This window comes from Bos taurus, chromosome 16 (genome assembly GCF_002263795.3).
Source record: "Bos taurus isolate L1 Dominette 01449 registration number 42190680 breed Hereford chromosome 16, ARS-UCD2.0, whole genome shotgun sequence".
NCBI lineage: Eukaryota > Metazoa > Chordata > Mammalia > Artiodactyla > Bovidae > Bos > Bos taurus.
Window position 1 is genome coordinate 41,386,398 of NC_037343.1, and position 23,583 is coordinate 41,409,980.

A 23,583-nucleotide genomic window follows, 5' to 3' on the forward strand; every position below is an offset into this window, starting at 1 on the left:
TCAGTGGGACATTATTTTCACCACTGAGTTCCAATCCACTTATGAACACACCACTTTGTTTATCTATTCTACTGCTAAGAGACACTGCACTTGATTCCAGCTTTGCTGCTATCTGGAAGGCCACTACCAGAAGCGGTCTTTTTTCACTTGTTTCCTAGGACACATAGGAGACTCTCAAAGGCACAGATCTAGAAGAAGTATGTTGAAGGGTTGCCAAGTATGCTTGTAGGTCACGTCAAATTGTTTTCGAAAGTGGTTGTCCCAATTTACAATTCTGACCGTAGGAAATGACACTTCTATGGCTCATATCTTCACCATACTTAGGTCTGTCACACTTCCTTTTTGCCCATCTGTTGGATGAGAAAAATGGTATCTTACTGTGGTTTTAAAGATGGCTTTTCAAGGCCAGTTAATTTTTCCCTAAACACAATCCACCGGCCATAGATGAGGTGATTTACTAATACAAATCCAATCTAACATGTAGCTTAACATTGGTACGTTCATCTCCTCACGCCGTTTAGTGCTTAGTGACCTGAATGTGTTCCTGCAACTGTAAAAGTAAGCAATATTTGCTCTGGGAAAATAAATGATTCTCAGAAAAAATAGCTACCATATGCCCTGTAAAACTTTCTCTCAACTAGCAGGGCTGGGACTATTATTCTGAAGTTAAACATTTTGAACAATTAGGAAAAAAGAGTGTTGCCTTTAAGTGAATCCAGAACAGAGAAGGGAGAATGTTAACTAACATATAATATTGAATGTGACACGTACTCTAGAACAATTAGCAGGCAGCAAAACACACTGGAAGCTTAATTTCCCCCTGACTTCAAAGGGAGCAACCGCTCTTCAACACTCCCTGGTTTACTTTGTCCATACCTACAAAGAATCTCTTTAAGGTAAAGAATGTCACAGCTCAAACTGTTCAGCCCTGTTACCGGATTGTTCTTGAATGTCCATCTGTATAGATCCTTACCCTGGTCTTTTCAGTGGAAGGAAAGAAATATGAAAATGACTTGCACTGTATCCAGGTTTATGTCTCTGGAAGAACATCTTGCCCTGAGCAACCACGTTCTACTTTAGGGAATAAATAAGGCAGGTTATAATCATTTACCAGCTTCCCAGGTGGCACTAATGGTAAAGAACCTGCCTGCCAACGCAGGTGACATAAGAGATTCAGGTTTAATTCCTGGGCAGGGAAGATCCCCTGGAGGAGGGCATGGCAATCCACTCCAGTATTCTAGGATTCTAGCCAGAATCCTAAGGACAGAGGCACCCAGCAGGCTACAGTCGATAGCATCACACAGTCAGACACAACTGAAGCAACAGTACGTATGCACGCAAGGCAGGTTATTTGCTGTTACTGACTCAGTGCTCTTCTAATGAGACAAGCCCAGTAGGAAGGGAGGAGGCCTTAAGTTTAGAATGTGTGTGGGCTTAAATCTCGCTTGAAAGTTAGCTACTCTCAGGGCCAGACGAGTGATCCTTCACTACTGAGCAATTTCATGTTCTGAAATGAGCCAAACTCCAGGATCAAAAAGAATTAACTATGAAAATTTTAAATAATTCCGTTGTGACATACCAAATATATTTTTAGAAATATGAAAAAAAAAATCTGTATCTTTTGTGCTCGTGCCCTTATTTTTCATCTTTCCCTGTCCTGTCCCACTCCTTTGCTTCATGTAAGATTTATGTAGAGATAGGCCCAGGCAAATGCTAAAGTGTATGTTTTAAATCCCATGATAATTATACTGACCTGACAGAGCACGGTTATAATAATCTCCAGAAAGGGTGAAGTGGGCGTAGCCTTCAGGGCTAGTTCTTACATGCTGCAGAAAATTCAGACCTGCAACGAAAGCAAATCTTATTGCAGTGTGGGGCGGAAACAACCAAAACTTTCTGTTGCTGACACAGCATATTAAAGAGATGTTAGAAAAACAAACACAAAGATACAGAGAACAGAGGAAGGGCTCCCAGAGGGGCAGGGACAGGGGTGGGAGCAAGGGTGTTCGACTGTATGGTGATGGAGAGAAACTAAATTTTTGGTAGTGAGCATACTGTAGGGTATACAGAAGTGGAAATATAAGGCTGTACACAAGAAAGTTGTATGTTATAAACTGATGTTATCTTAAAAATAAAGACCTATTGTGCCCAGTCGCTTCGGTTGTGTCCAACTCTTTGCAATCCCATGGACTATAAGCCACCAGGCTCCTCTGTCCATGGGATTCTCCAGGCAAGAAAACTGGAGTGGGTTATCATTTCCTCCTCCAGGGGATCTTCCCGACCCAGGGACTGAACCTGTGTCTTAAATCTCCTGCATTGGCAGGCGGTTCTCTATGACTAGCACCACCTGAGAAGCCCAAACAGCTATTAGTTATAATTAATACTAGTGATCTTATAGGAGAACACACAAAAATTTGATATTTTGTTCATCATGGGATTTTTATTTAATAAATTCTGATTTTTAAAAATATTGCATTAAAGTATCATTTATCTTAATCACTGATTTTCGTGGTTGCCCTTTAAATGCTGTGAATGAGGTAAATGCCTCATTTGCCTCCCCACCAATCCCAGCCCCAGCAACCAGGGAACATAAAAAACACATTTTTTCCTGAATATCTGAAAAGAAGGTAGTGTAATGAGAACAGTCATGCCCTCATAAATATTAGCTCAAAATGTTAAGATTACCATAGAAAAATAAAAATTATTTTCTACAGAAAAGACACTCACGCAAACAGTCAAAATTCCCATTGTTAGTTTTAATCAAGTGGCCCTTTGGTGCCTAGAAACACAGAGAAAAGGAAAACTCCCACAGTGTGTAAAAGGTTGAACTAAATCCCCAGAATCGAATTTTCCTTGAAGGGAAAAGTGACTTACAAGACCAAAATGATGGAAAATTAAAAGTAAACACAGAAGTGAGATTTTCCTTTACTCTCTTTAGTAGCTGCATCTAACATGGCTTACAATGATGTGATTGAGGATAAAGCCCTTCTACAATCATCTCCACTCTGTTGAGGGACAGCTCTCAGATGAAAAGGGTTTCTCTTCCTATCTGGCCCTATGGAGGAGACAATGGGGTAAGCGTTTTAACAAACCTCTGTGTTTGTTAATTTTCCATATAGCATGGAAACCCTATTTTCTACGCTTATCTTATAAATCCCTTTAATATCAGTACTCCCTACAATCTTTGGGCTTCCCTGAAGCCAGAGGTGGCTCAGAGGTACAAAATCCACCTGTCAATGCAGGAGACATGGGTTTGATCCCTGGCTCAGAGAAGATGGCAACCCACCTTCCTGGAGAAGAAAATGGCAATCCACTCTAGTATTCTTGCCTAGGAAATCACATGGACAAAGGAACCTGGCGGCTTACAGCCATAGGGTCGCAAAGAGTTGGACACGACTCAGCAACTAAACAACAACTACAATCTTAAGATACATGAAAACATAAACAAAATGGAGAGATCAGGAATTATTTAACTAGGGCTGTTTATAGAACAATGGCTTCCCATGTGGCACATCCCACGTGGCATAGTGGTAAAGAATCCACCTGTCAATGCAGGAGACATAAGAGACGTGTTTGATCCCTGGGTCAGGAAGATACCCTGGAGGAAGAAATGGCAATCCACTCCAGTATTCGTGCCTGGAAAATTCCATGGACAGAGGAGCCTAGTGGGCTACACTCCATGGGATCACAAGGAATCAGACATGACTTAGGGATTGAGCACACACACATGTTAACAGAACAGAAATTTCATCAACGACAATTTCTATTATTCCCAACCCACGGTCTGAAGGCCACATATAGCAAATAAATACATGTCTTTAAAATACAAATAATGGAAAACACATGTAAAATCATTATCTAAATCTCTCCCATGCTATTAGGTATGGAAGAGCATGAGTAACATGAAGAAAAGACAGCAGTCGCTGCTGATCTTGGAGATGAACCTAAGGGTTGGGCGAGTACTCACGGGAGAAGGTGAGCTCGGCTAGAGGCACATCGCAGTCCATGCAGTCATCGATAAAGCAGATACACACGCTTTCAGCTTTCATCTCCACACCCGAGATCAACCAGGCCGGTGCCGCCCCCTGGCTCTGCTGGCTGTTGGAAGCCAGGGAAAGGGATGTCCGGGGTTCAGCATTCTTGAACAACCAACTGGCTGCTTTTTTCAGCTGACCTGCAAAGCAATCGAAAGGTGATCAGTTGGACCTGTTCACATGGCTACTCAAGCAACTCACAGAGGAAACAGAAAAATACATTTGACAGGGACCTACTAGACAGCCCAAGAGAACCTTGATGCCAGATTGCAGTCTGAGACAGAACAAGGAAAACGAAGCACAATAATAGGAATCCTGCTTTTTTAGCCAACAGAACAAGGCCCTCTTTACTACACACCTCTACTCAAGTTTACCACATGACCTGGCTCAAAATGCTTGCAGGAAGCCATCCTTCCTCTACAGTGACATCTGCTGAAGGAGAGGAGAAAAGAGGAATGGACAGGCTCCAACTTCCAGGTGCCACTCGGTACTCAAGCATTTAATCTTCACTATGTAGTTCTGCATATTCTGATGTGCTGCTTTGTAACTGTTCTCAAAGGTCTTAGGTTGTACATACTTGCTCTTCTCAACCATGTGTGTACTGTAAAACTATTAAACAACAGCCCCCTGAACACAACCAGATTGCCAAAGCTAAAAAAGAACAGAACCGAAACGCAAAGCAATGCAGCCTTATACTTAGAAATTACCAGAGGCCAGTGCATGTGACCGTGGTGGGTGGTTCAGGGCATAGGCTTTGGAGCAAGATGGCCTGGCTTCTGATCCTGCACTGACTAGATATTGGCTCTTGGGCAAGTTGCTTGGTCTCTCTCTGCCCAACAGCACCCACTTACAGGACTGCCATGAGGAGGAAACAAGTGAGCACCTGGGAGGTTCTCAGATCAGAGCCTGGCATATAACAGAGGCTCTATAAACATTAGTTGGTATTATTGTCTTTATTATTGGTGGAACTAAACCTCAGTTACTAAAGAAATAAAGAGTAACAAAAATCCAAAAGGCTCTTAGAAATTTTAACGTGTTTGAATTGTTAAAGAGTAAAAAAAAAAAAAAAATGAAATGTAAACATTAAGGGATATGAAGTTAACTACACCAAAAGCAATGATGATTAGGAAAAAACGAAATTAAGGCACACAAGATAATTAGGCCTACCTTCCAATTGTTTTCAGAGATAAAGGATAGGTAATGCAAACAATCATGTGATAAGACCACACAAGTGGTCAAAGTTTAATCTGGTACAATTCTTTCAGAAAAAGATTTGTCAATTCAAGTAAAGAGCCTCAAAAAATATCTATATCCTCTGATCCAGTTTTTACAATACTAAGTCTCACTGGTGGCTCAGCTGGTAAAGAATCCACCATCAATGTGAGAGACCTGGGTTCAATCCCTGGGTTGAGAAGATCCCCTGGAGAAGGAAACAGCTACCCACTTCAGTATTCTGGCCTGGAGAATTCCATGGACTGTATAGTCAAACACAACAGAGAGACTTTCACTTTCACTTTCAAGTCTCACTACCAAAGCGGGACTTCCCTGGTGCTTTACTGGCTAAGACTCCGAGTGCCCAATGCTGAGGGCCCAGGTTCAATTCCTAGTAAAGGAACTAGATCCTGTATGCTGCAACTAAGACTCCTTATGCCACAACTAAGAGTTTGCAACTAAAACTCCCACATGTGACAACTAAAAAGTCCCAAATGCCACATCAAACATCGAAGACCCTTTGTACCACAATGAAGACCTGGTGCAAATAAACAGATAAGTTTTTTTTTAAAGTCTCACTACCAAAGAAACTGAAAGATGTAGACAAAAGTTCATACACAAAAATATTAATAACAGAATTGTGTATAATGATGAAAGAATGAAAAACAACTGAAGACTAAATTATAATATGTCCTCAGATCAATGTAAAAGAATCATTTACAAATAATTTTAATGACAAGGGATGATGCCAATATTATATTATAATAAAATTGTAACTGTAATTCTATAAAGTATTTGCAATACAATCTACCAACATGTATAAATACCACATGTGGATGTGTGTGTGTGTTGGACACATTAGCATACTTTGTTTTATTGCACTTTGCTGATACTGCAGTTTTTACAAATTGAAGATGTGTGACAACCCTGTGTCGAGCAAGTCTATCAGCACTATTTTCCCAACAGCATTACTTAATAAAGATACATACATTGTTCTTATAGACATAATGGTACTGCACACCCAACCGACTACAGTAGAGTGTAAAAGCAACTTTTATTTGCACTGGGAAATCAAAAAATGTGTGTGACTCGCTTGACTGCAGTATTTTCTTTATTGTGGTGGTCTGGAACCAACCCCCTAATATCTCCAAGGTACGTCTGTATACAGTACATAGAGAAATAAAAAGGGAGGATATACATCCAAGTATCAAGACTAGGAAAAAATACAGCTTTTGTTGTGTCTCTGATTTAAGGACAAGGAGAGCACAGAGGGAGGTGGAAAGGTGGTGTGACACAGTGGAAGGAAGAGGGGCACACCTGGCTTTAAATCATTCCAGCCCCACGCTAAGACATAGCCTGAGACGAAACCATCTTACCAAACCATAGCCTTACCAAACCATCTGAGCCCGTTTCCCCATCTGAAGTGAGGCTAAGAATGCCACCACCAAGGGAATGAGGATTCGACAAGAAACATGACTAGGCACAGAGGAGCTCGATCAATGGCCAAGCTGATCGGTATCACCACCATTACTACTCCCAGTAGCAGCAGTGCTAATGTCTACAGGGCACATGCTGTGTGTTTTGCATAGAGTGCTTCTCAGCAACAAAGGACCAAGGGAGGTCCTCTAATCCTCACTTGTACAGGTAAGGAAGCACTGGAACAGAGAGCTCAGACTTGCCCAGGTCACTAACAAGGAGCCAGTAGGGACAGCGCAAGGATCTGAAGCCAGGCAGTCGGCTCCAGAGCCCACATTTACATCCACCATAAAATACTGCATCCCATTATTACTGGCCCAAGATTATACTCAGCCCACAGAAAACCACAGAGGGCTTTCAAAACACACTCCAGCTCACTAAGGCATCCATGGGAGTAGGGGAGGAAATGGAAAGATAAACATTATCAAACATTATTGTTTATCAAGATAATAGATAAAGGAAAAAGCCTTATTCAAATTACCTTGACACACCAAGAGAGCTTTGCGGCAGTCATCCGTGCTAAACCCCAGCTCCTGCAGTCTAGCCAGCTGTAATTCTACGGGGGGAAATGGTATATATATTTTTATAAGTAATTTAATGTAAATTAACCCACAGACTAACTGAAGCAAAAAAAGAAATCAGAAACTGGTGACTCAGTCATTTCTCTTCTATAGGCAAAAATAAGCTCCTAATTGGAAGTTATCAAGTATACCCTGAAGTTTTTAAGTCTTTTCCCTATATTGGCTGTGTTTTAAAAGCCTAAAACTGAAACTCAGTATTATCCATATACTTTTGGAAGAAAACAAAGTTTAAAACTAAATCTTAGCATTATCCGTATCTCTAGAAGAAATGGTAAAAGGAAAAATACTGTAGGTTAGAATAGTTGGTTTGGGGTGTTTTCTTTATTTTAAAAATAAGAATTAGTCATACTTATGACTAATTATACTTATAACAATTATACTTATAACAATTATACTTAATGACAGACAATTATACCCTGAATAATCTAATTGTGCAAAAGAAAATCTTAAGAACAAGGGGAGTTTGGGAGAAGGCTGAATGGGTTTTATGGTTAAATACCTACCCAAAACAGGGTCTAAGGTGTGTCTTGTCCCTTCTCTGACTTCCTCTCCCCCTCGAGAAGCACCGGGAAGGTAGCTGTGAACGGAGCTGGCCTCCAAGGCCGCCACGTCTGGCACCGCAGCGTTAGCTTGCTCTGGGATGGATTTTGCAATGGCAAGAAACAGCTGAACATCATTATAGGAGAGTCTGATATCCAGGGCCTGTAACTGAATCTAACAAGATTTAAAAGGTGGCAGTTTTTAAAGCTGCAGTGGCTTCTGTGTCCACACCTCTCAGAGGTACCATTCTAACTCTGGTTCTAGAAATACAACAGACACTTCCTCATTTTGAAGACTGGGGAGATCTTTAAATCAAGCACTAATAGCCATGAGGTAAGATGTCTCAGATGTGAAGTCCAATGTCACAAAACTGTACCAAACAAAAACTACTATGTAGGGCAAATTACTAGAGCACTTAATAATTTGGTAGAATGATTTTCTTACAAGTATATGTAATCATCAAAGCAGAGAATCAGAGGAAGGCGATCCTTGCCTCCTCCAGAGCCAATTTGTAACACTCTGTTAATCCATTTTGCTTTGATCTATTTAATTTTTTAAATTTCTGAAGCCAACTGACCCCCCTCCAAAATTTCTCTCTGCTTTATTCAAACAGACCCTTAAATGAGTCAAGTTCTATAGTAATATTTCTAAAAATCTGGTGTTCCTCAGTCGTTAGCAATTCAGCTACCAGTGGAAAAAGCTGTACAGACACCGACACAAGACCACTTTAAAATGGGATGTCTGCTTGAAGTCTGGGTATAGTGCTTTATTTATTACTTGCTTCTACCTTTTTTTTTTTTTTTTGAAGCCCAAAAATCAGAATGGCTTTTCTCTTTCAAACCTGCTACAGTTCAAATGGATTATGAATTAATTACTCCCTCTCTACCAAAGAAATAAAACATCCAAGTCTTAACTGGTCCTGGCCTGGCTTCACCTGCTCTGCTTCTCCTCTCCCTCCTCCTCACGTCCCCAGACTTCTTGCAGTGAGACCTCCCTCAGTCTCAGCTCTGCTGGGCCACTTCTACCCCTGACTTTGCTGCTTCCTAATTCAGAACTGCTCTCCTTCTTAGCCTATTTACATCCTACCCCCTGATCAGACTCTTCTTTTGTTTCACTCACAGTCAATATCCTTAACTATGTTGAACTCTGCTTTCTATAAACTATCATAGAACTTCAAGATCATACCAAACAATCAAAAGGTCTTTCATCCTCAAGACAAAGATCTTCTAGGGCAGAGACAATGTCATATATATTTTGTATTTGCTGAAGTAATGGAACTGTTGTTGAGGCTGGCAGAGTAAATAAGTAGTTCAAGTAAAGGGAAGTGTTTGGGAGAGCCTCGGTGTGTTATCCAGACTTGTCATCATTACCTCTAAGATGGGAGGAAAATCTTCGCTATTGAATGCATCCATCAATCCTGAACTATTCTGGTAAGAAGAATTTCCCACCAGCTCCACATGAATTTGTACTGGATCGACGATTGAAAGAGCTGTGTCGTGCTCATTCCCCAGTCGGCACGAAAACACCTAGAGGGTGAAATGCAATATGGCGTGAATTAATGTCTGATTTAGGAAGAGTCTCACCACCAGGAGAAAAGGGGGCCATCTTGGAAGCCATCAGTCCTCTCCTATAAAAGACCCATAACAACCACTGGAATGAACACTGTTAAGAGTGAGACTGGTGCCCTCACCCACTGCCAGCAGCACAGTGCTTCACCCGTGGGAAAGGCAGTTTGGCAATACATAACAAGAGACTTAAAAATCTCACACCCTTTGATCCAATAATCCTACTCTTGATGGGAACTAGTCCAAGGAAGTAATCAAAACATAGAAAAATTAACCAAAACATCATTTAATGCTAAATTTTAAAAAAAAAATTAAGAGAATCAATGTTTTCAAGATATTCCCCATCTACTCAGCAGAGTATTTTGCAGCCATTTAAAAATAAGTTTAAAAGACTACCTAGAAAGGTAGGAAAACAGTTACAATACTGGTTGTGAAAAAACAGCCCAATCAAAATATTACGCCAAAACTATAGGGGAAGAAATACCTCAAAATGTCAAGAGAGATTATGTAGGTGAGATAGGTGGGAATAAGTGGTTTTTCCCGCCCCTTCCCTAATTTCATGTAATACAGTTGTTACTATCAGAAGTGAAAATAAATACATTAATCACTGACACTATGTGAAAGGTACATAGGGGTTCATTATATTATTCTGTTTACTTTGTGTATGTTTGAGATGTTCTAATAAAAATAAAGTAAAACATATTTATGGGGAGAGAACAGAGACGGAGGACGCTCATTCCAGGACCATATTATGCTGCATGCTCAGCAAGAGTAGAGGAGGAAGAAGAAAGCATCGCTTTAGTCTCCCCTGCTCCTTCCTCTTTTCTGGCATTTTCTAAAGAAAGAAAAAGAAAGTGAAGTTGCTCAGTCGTGTCCAACTCTTTGCAACCCCATGGACTGTAGCCTACCGGGTTCCTCCATCCATGGAATTGTCCAGGCAAGAATACTGGAGTGGGTTGCCATTTCCTTCTCCAGGGATCTTCCCGACCAGGGATCAAACCTAGGTCTCCTGCACTGCAGGCAGACTCTTTACCATCTGAGCCACCAGGGAAGCCTGGCATTTTCTAGAGCTATTGAAAAGCATATGACACCAAGGTCCTCTGCTGTATTCAACCTTAGCTCATTTTGCCTTCTTTACAAATTCTCCCCTAAGGATGTATTAGGGTAGTCTTAAAATTCAGATCCAACTGTGCCACCTTAAGAACAAGACTGAAAGGAGTTTCCAGGAAGCTCGAATATTTTGCCATGGAGTTTTTCTAAGATTCTGGAGCAGGAAAGTTCCATTTTCCTTTTTTCTTCCCTGGCGTCTGCTACACAAAACCCAATTGTACCTGACAGTTCATTAATCAATCACCAAACTTCCTCGTTCAAAGCTGGTATTGTGGAGGCTTGGAAAGCAGACGAACTGCAATTTCAGGACCAAGTCACATCACGCTAGCAGGCAAATCCTTCCTCTCACACTGAGGTTTCTTTACATGAGAGATACAAGTGGTAGGGAAATAAAATCTCCACAGGTTTTATTCAGCTATTTCTGACCAGAAAAAAAAGTACTATCTGCTGCTGAGGGTGGAAGCAATTTTTGTTCCCTCAACCTCTGAAATATCACTGGGAAGAACTGAGCATGAAAAAGTTTAATCATAAATGGGAAGCAAATGATGAGTAACTCTGACCAAATATTCTAGTATTCTAACAAGAGGAATATTAGCAGAGATCGGTGACTTAAGAATATTTGCCAGAGGAGATAATAATCTGCCTCATTTCTCCTCCTGTCTCCACACATCCTGGCTCTAGAGACAGAGCAGTTTTTGCATAATATTGTAGAATGTAATCTTCTGGTTACAAAAGCCATCCCAATGCAAATTATCTCCTTCATGAGACTGAATCAGAGCCATGAGCATCACAATTAGAGATTCAGCCCTTGAGGTCAGGGCCAACTCTCCAGAGGTGCCCTTTAATAGATCAGATATTCCTGGAAGGATAACATGGAAAGTCCCTAACACTTTAGTATCACGTTTCTATAACCAGAAAGCTCTAGGTCTTCGCGAGGACAAGCACTCAATGTGTAGAAGGGGATGCAGGAGAAACAAGGACCCCTTCCTCACCCTCACAAATTAGCCAGGGCCTAGACCCACAGAACCAGGAGGACATGACAAGGAGCCTGTTGAGGAAAGGGGGATTGGAAGAGCTTCCTTGAACATTCTGAGGAAGGGCTGGGTCTAAGAGAAAGAGGTACAGTCCCTCCACACATTCACAGCCTGACCCTGGGGGCCTGAATTCACACATTAGAATAACCTGGTAGATGTGAAGAGAAAATGAAGAGAAGAGGGCAAGGGTCCTCTGGTCCCATTAATTATCACCCTGAAGGAAAGTTTAGGAGGTAAAATTATTCTCCAGATGCTTTTCTCTTAAGCCAAACATTGAGTGCTTCAATCAACACAAAGACTTCTTACCTCAATGCCAAACAAACTTCCTGAAAAGGGCCGATCAACAAATCGGGGCTTGTAGGTGAGCACAGTGGTGCCTTTGAGAATGATGGCGTTGGTATCGAAGCAGGATACATCTTCAACGACCACAAACTCCGTGCCTGGAAAGGACAGTATCATCAACTAGGCCAAAGCTGGGAAATGAAAGCAGCAGGTGTCATAAACCAGGCAGCACATCTACTGGGTGGGGGGCCGACAGGTCAGCCAGAAAGATCAGATGTCTAGGATGTCTGTCGACATTTTGCCGACACCCTCAGCAGGTCCTGCAGATCTGGCCAGGCGCAGCTGAGCCAAAAGAGCCCTGCACAGGCATAAGACCGGGACGCACTTTCTCTTTTTAGAATGTAGTTGTACGCTAGGTCTCCTGGGAGGCAGGACAGACACTGAGAAGCTCTGGAAACCACCCCTTCTCCAAGCGATGATCTGATTTAAGTTCCCAGGAAGCAGATTCAGATACTGATGTTGGTCAGGCAGCAAAGAGCACTGGGTCATCTGTGTATATATTCAGGGTTGTTTACAAAGAATGCGGACCACTTTTTTTGCTTTTTAAATTGGTAGACACAGACAGTTTTCTATTCATCTGGACATGGCAAGTTTACTTTTTGTTTTCATCAAAAAACATGTATAAACTGAACTTTTGAAACTAAATCTATTTTAAATGCCATGAGCTATTCAGCTTCTTTCAAATCACTGTGCAGGAGATAGGATATATCACAAGCATAACAATAAATACATATATATGTACAGATGTGCTATGAGAGTCTGCTAGTTAACAAAAACCATGGTAAATCTGTTTATAAAGGAAAATATTCTTTGTGTAAAGACAGCACCAATCCCCTCATTTATTTATCTTCTAAACTGAGATTTTTCACATACCACTTTTGCCTAAACTCAGTAAGGCACATTTGTTGGGGCCCTGGAGATCAAACAGAAAACTGAAGCCAGATTTAACACTGGGAAAAAAGATCATTGCCCAGGTGGGTACTCAGGCCAGGCACATGCATTAGGGGAGGTCAGAGGAGAGGGACTAGATCTTGCAGGCTTCACTGTGGGCCAGGCAATTCCCATCTGAAAACAGAGGTCAAGAATGTCAACAGTTGTTAGTCTGCAAAACGTGGAAACACGTAAGTGTTCATGTCAAAATGCAGAGGCAACAGAAAAGTCATACTGTAAGACACAAAATTAGCCTAAAATCCAAACCAAGAATAGGTGACTCACAACTACGTACACTTACCTGTTACGTTGACCTTGACCTCCAGGTGCCTTTCGGTGGACACAGGAAGGGAAGACCGTTTGGTAACTACTCCACTTTTCACAGTTTTGGGAATTACAGCAGATTCGCTGCTAGAGTTACGGTGGCGAAAAGGAGTAACTTTAGCTGGCTTCTTAATATCACTGGGGGTATGGAGAAAATCGTGCACCAACAGCAGCCAGTCAAATATGAGAAACACACGGAGATTGTTGAGAACAACTGTGAAACAGGAGGAATCCTTTGTAGACCTACAAGAAAGAAGATCATAAAAATAAAATAAGAAAAGAGGAACATGACATTTCACTAACCTGCAAATATATTACTCAATTTGGGCAGGTGATACTCTAGCGTTTTCTTTTCTTTTTTTAATTTATTTATGGCTGTACGGGTATTTGCTGCTGTGTAGGCTTTTCTCTAGTTGCGGCAAGCAGGGGCTACTCTCTAGTTGCAGCGCTTGGCTTTCTCACTGTGGGGGTTTCTCGTGTTGTGGAGCATGGGCTCTAGGGTACACTGGCTTCCGTAGTTGTGACAGGCAGGCTCAGTAGTTGCTGCTCCTGGGCTCTAGAGCACAGACTCGATAGCTGTGGTACACGGGCTTAGCTGCTCTGCACCATGTATGATCTTTCCAGATCAGGGATCAAACTCATGTCTCCTGCATTGGTAAGTAGGTTCTTTACCACTGAGCCACTAGGGAAGCCCTCCAGCATCTTCTAAACTAAGCTTTGAATATCAATAAACTCTGAGCCCGAGTCTAGTAAAACATTCAGTATACGTTTTCAAAAGTCAATCATATTTTTAAACAAGAAGGGACGTATTACAAGAAAGCAGTAGCAAGTATGTCATCCTGCAGTTCTCAGACATCCCCATCTCGGGTGTTTCCATCCCCTGGCAATCATCTGGCAATGTCCGGAGACATTTTTGTCACAAGTGAAGGGGTTCCTGTAGGCATCTTGTGGGTAGAAATTAGGGATGCAGCTAAACAACCCATAATGTACAAGATAGCCTTCACAACACAAAATGATCTAACCTACAATGCTGAGTTTGAGAAATCCTGGTGTGGTAGAAAAAGCATGGGCTTAAATCATGTCACTTAAAATCTGTGTTATCTTGGGTAAGTTGTCTAGCTTCTCTGAGCCTCTTTCCTCACTTTTGCCTGGAAAATCCCATGCACGGAGGAGCCTGGTGGCTGCAGTCCATGGGGTCGCGAAGAGTCAGACACGACTGAGTGACTTCACTTTGACTTTTCACTTTCATGCATTAGAGAAGGAAATGGCAACCCATTCCAGTGTTCTTGCCTGGAGAATCCCAGAGATGGCGGAGCCTGGTAGGCTGCCATCTATGGGGTCTCACAGAGTCGGACACGAATGAAGCAACTTAGCAGCAGCAGCAGCTGATTTCCTTATCCAGGGGATCTTCCTGTCCCAGGGATTGAACCTGCATCTCCTGCATGAGTAGACATATTCTTTACCACTGAGTCATCAGCAGGTTCAACCCTTGGGTCGGGAAGATCTCCTAGAGAAGTAAACAGCAACCCACTTTAGTATGCTTCTCTGGAAAATCCCATAGAAAGAGAAGCATGGCGGGCTACAGTCCATGAGGCAAAAGAGTTGGACCTGACTTAGTGGGACATGACTTAGCAACTAAAGAACAATAACAAAACAGTTGATTTACATTATGTTAGTTTCTGCTGTAGAACAAAGTGAATCAGTTCTCCATATACATAAATCCACTCTCTTTTTTAAGATTCTTTTTCCACATAGGTCGTTAGTATTGAGTATTGAGCAGAGTTCCCCGTGCTATACACAAAGTCCTCACTAGTTAACTATTTTATATACAGTAGTGTGTGCCTGTCAATCTCAGTCTCCCAATTTACCACTCCTCCCCCTTTACCCTGGTAATGAGACGATTGTTTTCTACATCTGTGACTCTATTTTTGTTTTGCAAATAAGTTCATTTGTACCATTTTTTTCAGATTCCACATATAAATAATATCATATATTTATCTTTCTGTTTTCTCACTTATAAACCAAGCAATAATAAAACAGTAAGAGAGAAACCACCAGGCACATAAAAGGTCTGATAAATGTCAGTTCCCTCCACTACAGGCTGTTTCTAAAAGATCAGTGAGGCAGGCACTCTTTCTTCAACGTTAAGATCACTTCTTTATAAACATCAAATTTACATGCTAGTACATGATGGTTTCTCTAGCTGGAACTAGCCTGAGACCCCAGATTTTTTAGCCAAAGAGGGAGGACAAATAAGATGATGTTTACTGTGGCTGACACCCCAAGCACCCTAGAAGTAGAGCTGCAGGGGAGGGGGAGGGGGTACTGGTTCATTGCCATCATTACCCTCAATTCTATATTTGAGGTGAAAACCCTAGAAGGACTCTCAAGCCTGGCTTCAAGCCATGGTGTGGTCAGGGCCAGGCACCGTCAGTATATTAGTGGGCAGAGATAGCTAAGACAAGAAAAATGGGCAAGGACGCCCCTATAGTTTTCGGGACTGAACTTTGTTCTGTGAGCCCAAAATCGATTCTGGGGCTCTGGCTACTACACATACCTGCTTCACGGCCCTAAAAGGGGCTTCTATTCAGGAAAAGCTGATTCGGAGATTTTTTTTTTTTTAAGGCTGGCTTCTCTAGTCTCTTGTTTCTCCTAAACCTGGCTCACTGCCCCTAGAAAAAGGGCACTGTGGTGCATGCCTCCTTCATACAGACATAGCATTTTTCACAGAAACACTTCACCCTTTTGTAATGGAGAAAAAATGTCGCCCTCAGTAAAATTTTTCCACCCCATTTTGAACACAGATCATCAGCGTTATGAACTAACTGGAAAGTCAAAGTATGTCTGATCCCTTCTCTGGAAAATATTTCAAGCCTTTAAACACTGTAAAGTGATTTATATTTGACACACAAAATCCCAACAGAAGAGCAATTCTTCTTGAGACACAGAAAGCGTTCAAAAGTTCCAATCAAGAGAACATTTTAACCCTCTCACTAACAACGGTATTTCTGTTAGCAAGAACCAAGGTGGACGACTTTATTATTAGCCTCTGAGAAATTATACATCTTTAGTATATAAATTTATTAATATTTTAAGGCTTCTGGTATATTAAAAATATAATAGGTGGGACAACTAGTTGATATTGAGGAAGCCAGTTCAATAACAAAGCAAACCGAAAAAAGACACTGTTTCAGCAGATGGACCAAATGTATGCAAGCCTTCTGTTCAAATAAACATCATCTTCCAACAAAAGCACTGCAAATCACAGCCAGCTTATCATCTGACTGCAATCAGCCCAGTCACTAAAATGTGGTGGGCTTGACAACTGTTAGACAAGACACAGGCTTTAAAATCAGAGGCCCAAGCCTGAGTTCTGACTACTTCACTTACTGGCTGTGTATCCTCAGAAGAGTTACTTAATCCCCTCCAAGCTTCTATGCCTGTATCTGTAAAATGGGGAAGAAGTCGCCCACTGGACAAACTTGTGAGAATTAAGATAAAGGCAAGTAAAGTGCCTAGCCCTTGGTAAGGCTCTGCTGCTGCTAAGTCACTTCAGTCGTGTCCGACTCTGTGTGACCTCATAGATGGCAGCCCACCAGGCTCCCCCGTCCCTGGGATTCTCCAGGCAAGAACACTGGAGTGGTAAGGCTCAGTAAGAGGCAACTAGCATTCCCATTACTAAACTGTTTTAAAATTCATGTATAGTGAAGAAGAATCCACCTGCCAATGCAGGGTACACGGTTCAATCCCTGATCCAGAAAGATTCTACGTGACACATGACAACGAAGCTTGTGCACCACAACTACTGAGCTCATGCCCTAGAGCTTGCGAGCCACAACTACTGAACCCCTGTGCTACAACTACTGAAGCCCATACATCTACAGCCCGTGTTCCACAACAAGAGAAGCCGCCACAATGAGAAGCCCACTCACTGCAATGAACAGGAGCTAGCCCTAGAGCAACTACTAGCCCCAATGGCAGCTAGAGAAAGCCCACACACAGCAACGAAGACCCAGTGCAACCAAAAATAAAATAATTAATACAATTTTTTAAAAGCTCATGCAAAAGTTTAAGTATCTAATTAGGCAGAATTCCTAAACACATATGGAGATCACGGCCCCTCCCTAGGAAAACTCAACCCTAAGGAATTCACTGAACAGCACACTGCAATGTCACACATATACAAATAAAAGTACAATTTTGGTAAGTTTTTTTTTTTCCTCTCTTGCCTAACCAAGAAGTTTTTCCCAGCCTTTTTACTTACTGGTTTATATATTTACAACTTATCTGATGACATTAAGCACTAATAGAATGAAACTGACATCAGTTCCAAAGGTCTCCTGTTGAATTTCTATCGATCGTACCTAACTTTTCAGTTTTCAGGTCTATGCCCACTTAGTCAAAAAATTTTACAGTAGTGTATCATAAAATAACCTAAGCTACATCAGGAATAATTGTAAAAGCTCCCATCTATGCCAAGCAGTAGCCAGAATATCTTGTTTAATTATATGTTGGTGTTGTTCAGTTGCTAAGTTGTGTCCAACTCTTTTCAACCCCATGGACTAAGCACGCCAGGCTCCTCTGTCCTTCACTATCTCCCAGAGCTTGCTCAAATTCATGTCCACCGAGTCATGATGCTATCTTACCATCTTATCCTCTGCCTCCCCCTTCATCTTTTGCCTTCAGTCTTTCCCAGCATCAGGATCTTTTCCAGTGAGTTGCCACTTGGCATCAGATAGCCAAAATATACTGGAGCTCCAGTTTCAGCATCAGTCCTTTCAATGAATATTTAGGGCTGATTCCCTTTAGGATTGACTAGTTTGATCTCCTTGATGTCCAGGAGGCTCTCAAGAGTCTTCTCCAGCATCACAATTCAAAAGCACCAATTCTTTGTTGCCCAGCCTTCTTTAGGGTCCAACTCTCACATCCATACATGACTACTGGAAAAACCATAGCTTTGACTACACAGAGTGATGTTTAATTATTGCTGTTGTTCAGTCGCCCAGTCATGTCCGACTCTTTGTGACCCCATGGACTGCAGCATACCAGGCTCCTCTGTCCACCACTATCTCCCACAGTTTGCCCAAATTCATGTCCACTGAGTCAGTGATGTCATCCAACCATCTCATCCTCTGTTGCCCCCTTCTCCTCCTGCCCTCAATCTTTCCCAGCATCAGGGGCTTTGCTAATCAGTCAGTTGTTCACATCAGATGACCAAAATACTGGAGCTTCAGCATTATTCCTTCCAACGAGTATTCAGGGTTGATTTCCCTTAAAATGGACTGGTTTGATCACCTTGCTGTCCAAGGGACTTTCAAGAGTCTTCTCCAGCACCACAGTTTGAAAGCATCGATTCTTTAGCACTCTGTCTCTTAATTATCACCTCCTCCCTATGAGGTAGGTACAGTAACTCTTTCCTATTTTATAGTAGATGAAAATGCAGGTGAGGAGATGAAAAAACTTGTCCTTGGACACATTACTAGGAAGTGGTAGATAAAGGTTTTGAGCCCAGGTCTATGTGATCCCAAAACCGATGCTCTTTTCACACACAACAGTGCCTCCCATAATACCAAGAAGAAAAACATAATCTAGTTCAAGGAGGCTAAAGCTCATTTTACATGGAGAAGTCAGTCATTAAGACCTGCACAGATAACTCAATAATGTAAGTCAACACCACTTCTCTTCTATCATTTCTATAGACCAAAAGACTTTTCCCCCTTACATGAGTATAATTCCTTCCTTCCCCAAGTCGCTTTACATATTAAAAGTCTACAGCTGATGGGGGGGCTTCCCAGGTGGCACAGTGGTAAAGAATCCACCTACCAATACAGGAGACACAGATTCAATTCCTAGGTTGGGAAGATCTCCTGGAGGAGAAAATGGCAACCCACTCCAGTATTCTTGCCAAGAGATTCCCATGGAGAGGGGAGCCTGGCAGGGTACAGTCCATGGGGTCGCAAAGAGTTGGATACAACTTAGGGACTGGGTATGCACGTGCACACACATCTGATAGGGAGGTTGATTTTAAGAATCTGGTTTAATCCTAACTACTTTCCTTAACGCAACAGAGACATCTTTTGGCCAGTCAGCGAAACTGCATGGTTGCAGGAACACTTAATATACAGTACACTGCACTAATAAGCCATTATTTATTTCTCAAAGATTGCTCAGTCCTGTGATGCCCTAAAGCCTACATGGTGTTGGCCCACAGGCCACAGAAGGGCATATGTCATGATAAAGAAAGGCAAGGTCAGGGTCTGGATCTCCCACCTGAAATGCAGTTCAATCTGAATGGAGCCTTGGGTGGTGCTGCTGCTTTTAGAGGGCTGAAAGATGCAGGTGAACACGTTGGTCACACCAGGACTGGTCTTCTGCCCAGCAGAGCGGGTGTCAAAAGCCATCATGGAATGGGAAACCAAGTTAACGGACTTGGTTTGGTTGGAAAAGCTCTCATAGAGCAGTTTACACTTCTTGAAGTCAAATCTATGGGAGAAAGCAGTCAAGACGTTGAACGCTTCCATTTTCAAAATTATGTATGTTTAAGATAAAAGAACAAAACCATAAATATGCCTCAGTTCTATGAAGGAGATAACTTCACTCTGAGATCTGTCACTGATTTTAACAGTCTCCACAAAATGGATCGAAGTGTCACTTTGCCTTGTACCTTCTTTTCCATTTCTAAGGAGACACTCTTGCCCATGGGAACTTCATGGGGAATAACAATACCACATATGTGTTGCATGCTTGGTTCGTTAGCATTCTCATTTCTCACCTAAGTTTAGTAAGACAATATATTCGTAATAATCCCCAAGGGTGAGGGTCCCTTTAGTCCTTCATCTGTCGACTCCTGGCCTGCATGGAAGAGTCTGTCTCCACAGTCTGCTGAATTTTTATGCAAGAAGTTCCTGGGAACCACCACAACAATAAATAACACTTTTCATGGAGAGAAGTAATGCAGCTCATCTACCAACAGAAAATGCATCTGCAACTGCCATTTTTCAAATAACAGGCAGAGCTGCAATGGGCAGCTCTTAATCACTCAGTACCATCATGACAATCCAGACAGAATTACCCCATATTGGAAGAAAGTAAGGGCATAACCAGTCATCAGAAAAAACTGCCGGTTCACAAGATAATCAATCTGGGACCCCAACTCCATCATATCATGTTCTCATTAGTTGAGTTAGATAGCTGGATGAATTTTTAAGGGAAAAACAAAACAGAAGACAGTGTGTGTCCCATAGAAAAATTACTAGCCTTGAAGTGCTATTTTTAAATACGGAACCACTTTTCCAGTCATATGATCTTACACTAGTCAAAAACTATCTGGAGAACAGGAGTAATATCTGCTCAACTTTACTTGACTGTCAAGAGATGAAAATGTTGTCAAGTGTGAAAATACAATGCACTTTTGGGGGTTCTATACCAGTAATCACAAATTCCTGGTCTATAGTAACCAAGAAGACATAAGTTAGTGAACTGCTGGGTGAGCACATGCCTTATCTAAAGGTTGCCCAAGCTTCCACTCAGCTCCCAGATGCTTCTAATTGAGAACACTGGCCCTCTGCTGCCAAAACTTAAAATTCTTCAAAGGAAGCTGAAATCCAAACTTTTTCACATACAATTCACTAATTCTGGCCAGCGAGGCCATCAACACCAGTGTTCACCAGATAGCTCTGGACTCCCTCAACACAGACACACAGGGAGACTGCTTCCTGACTCTGCACTCACGTGGGACCATGTTCTAGCACCACAGGGCTTACCAGGATCCCACTGCCATTCAAGACCACTCAAGGGCTCTTCTCACTGGCACAGAAAGCTGCTCTGTCAGCCAGGGTAACTACAGTGAGCAGAGCAGCCCAAGACCATAATGGACAGGAAACACGAGGAGAAAAACATTGTTACTCTTCTAAGTCACTGATATTTTGGAGTGCCTATTACCACAGCATAACCTCAGCTGTCTTGAGTGACAGATGAATTTAAACTTTTAAAAAGCATTGTGCAGACCAACCAAAAAGCATCCTGCAGGCAGACCACATTCAGCTGTGAACCACCACTCGGCCACTCTGCTCTACACGATAGCACAAGGTGTACAGGATTTCTATTACCATTACTAATAGTAAAACCATATAATCACAGCCATACCTGGCTAGGGACCCAGCAGCTTCTTTTCCTTTTGGATCTTTCAGTTCCAGACTTACATTTACCATATCAATGAGGAAACACATGCACGTGTATACTTCTCCACTCAGAACAGTCTGGAAAAGGAAAATGTCGATCAATTCATAGTTGTCAATCTAAAAATGGAGTTAATGTCATGAAATCTAATTTGCTTGTGGCTCCATCTTCTTTCGCCAGCTGACTCTGAGGAACAGATACACAGGATGATGATCATGAGACCACGAGAGTTACAGAAGAACCTAACGTCACACTCACGTGAATCCTTGGGTCTTGCAAATCATAAGGCCTCATGAATTCCTCTATGGGCTCTCCAAGGTTGTTCTCCAATAAACCCCGGATCAGCTTGTACTTGCACAAATCCAGAGAACAGTGGACTGAGGAGAGATTGCCATGGATAGATATGTCTGGCACCGTATGACTTATTTCTCTATGGAAAAACATAAAAGGTCACTTCCACAAAAAAATCATGAACTTAACATTGACACAGCTCACACCCAAATATAAGTGCTAACATGTACTCACCTCCCTTATCAACCAATTAATTTCTAATCTTCAATGACAAAAATTTCATGAGTCCAAGTGAAGCAGGTTAGTACAACTGAGTGTCATCTTTCAGCTACAAAAGGCCATTTTTCTCCCCAAATATACATTTATAAAGTCCCCAAATCTGAGCTAACTAATTGATGAATAAAGAAAAATTTCATAAGACTCAGAAACAACTTACACATTATAGTTGGGAGAGCAATTAAAAAGAAAAAAAGACAAAAGGAAAAGATACAGGTACAGAGAACAGAGGAGTGGTACAAAAATAGGTGAAGGGGATTAAGAGGTACAAACCTCCAGCCATAAAATAAACAAGCCATGGGGATATACTATACAGCATGAACAATATGGCCAACGATAACTGCAATAACTTTGTGTGGAAACAGATGACTATGAGGCTCATAGCAGAGATCATTTCATAATGTGTGCAAATGTCAGATTACCACATAGCTGAGACTAACACATTATTGTACAACAAGTATATTCTAATAAAAAAGAAAAAATGACAAGCTCTTTATCCATTTAGTGGTAACAAAAGAAAGGAACCAGTGTTTCATAACAAGCCAAGATGGGACAGTAGGATAAAACCTGACTCAGTCACTCATTTCAAGCTGAGATGGGCAGGCAGGAATGATGTTGAAAATGCCCATGTCGGGGAGGTCTTCCCTAGTGGTCCAGTGGCTAAGACTCTGCACTCCCAATGCAGGGGGCCCAGGTTCGATCCCTGCTCAGGGAACTAGATTCTGCCTGCCGCAACTAAAGATCCCTCATACCACAAACACCTCAGCGCAGCCAAAAAATAATATTTAAAAAAAAAAAAAATGCCCAGGGAAGGGGGAATATACTTCATCCCAATACTGAAGAGCTTTTTCTCTACCCTCTTAAAGGTGAAGTGGATATCATGGATCCTACAGATGCTATGCTCCAAGTATATAAAACAGAGGGCCAGGATTTGCAGTTGAAGAGAAATATTAAAAACTACTTTGTCTATGGAGAAAAACCTTCATACAACCAGGTGAAAAAAGACCAGTCATGCAATTAACAAGGAAAAGCTGGAAAGGATTACCAAAAACCCCCTGGGTTGCCAGGTCCAGGGCAGGAGAAGCTGATCAGATACCCTGTGTTTAGTCATCCCCTTCTATCTGGGCTAACAGGGCATAATTACCCGCACATAAACATTGATGGAAGTGGGTGAAGTTTAGATAAGCAGAGCAGTAAAGCACATTTTTTTTTTTGGAAAGCATTACTTGAAAAGAAAACAAAATGTTCAATTTCTAAATAATGAAGCTCCTCTTAAGACGTCTAAGCCAGTAAAATCAAATACAGCCCATGCCAACCATAACTGAACACCAGCCAGAGAGCACTTGAATAACAAGTAAGAATGAAACACAAAAATCCCAGTGAGAGTGGCTATGCTGTATCATTAATCCAGAGAGAAACAAAACAGTGACACTAAATGATTTGCCCAAACCGATGAACTGCAAAGGGAGGGGCCCAAGAGGGATTAAAATCACACTCTGGAAAAGTAGTGACACTGTTTTTCAAAATGCTGCAAATGAAAATCATTTGCTTTCATTACTTCACAGCCACGCCTCATCTCTCCCTGAGGTTAAGATCTGAGTGTTGCTGCTTTCTCCAAAATTAATGCCCCAACTGAACAGGCATCACACACTGTAACCAGCAGTCCCAGTCCACTGCTGGGGCCAGCGGA

The 23,583-nt window shown here is 41.8% G+C and overlaps 1 protein-coding gene and 1 non-coding gene across 13 annotated transcripts in view; one reads left to right on the top strand and one right to left on the bottom strand.

Annotated features, from left to right (window-relative positions):
* VPS13D (vacuolar protein sorting 13 homolog D) overlaps positions 1-23,583 on the bottom strand; it is a 273,475-nt gene that overhangs the window by 181,060 nt on the left and 68,832 nt on the right. For all 12 annotated transcript variants that reach the window (XM_024976417.2, XM_024976416.2, XM_024976415.2 and 9 more), the window contains 10 exon segments: positions 21,585-21,756; positions 21,294-21,406; positions 19,419-19,631; positions 13,126-13,391; positions 11,859-11,992; positions 9,214-9,369; positions 7,807-8,017; positions 7,204-7,278; positions 3,968-4,174; positions 1,754-1,843 (listed from right to left, as the gene is read on the bottom strand). In XM_024976417.2, coding sequence (XP_024832185.1) covers positions 1,754-1,843; positions 3,968-4,174; positions 7,204-7,278; positions 7,807-8,017; positions 9,214-9,369; positions 11,859-11,992; positions 13,126-13,391; positions 19,419-19,631; positions 21,294-21,406; positions 21,585-21,756 — 1,637 coding nt within the window.
* Positions 22,536-22,608, top strand: TRNAG-CCC (transfer RNA glycine (anticodon CCC)). Its single transcript has one exon. It is a non-coding gene; the product is annotated as a tRNA-Gly (tRNA).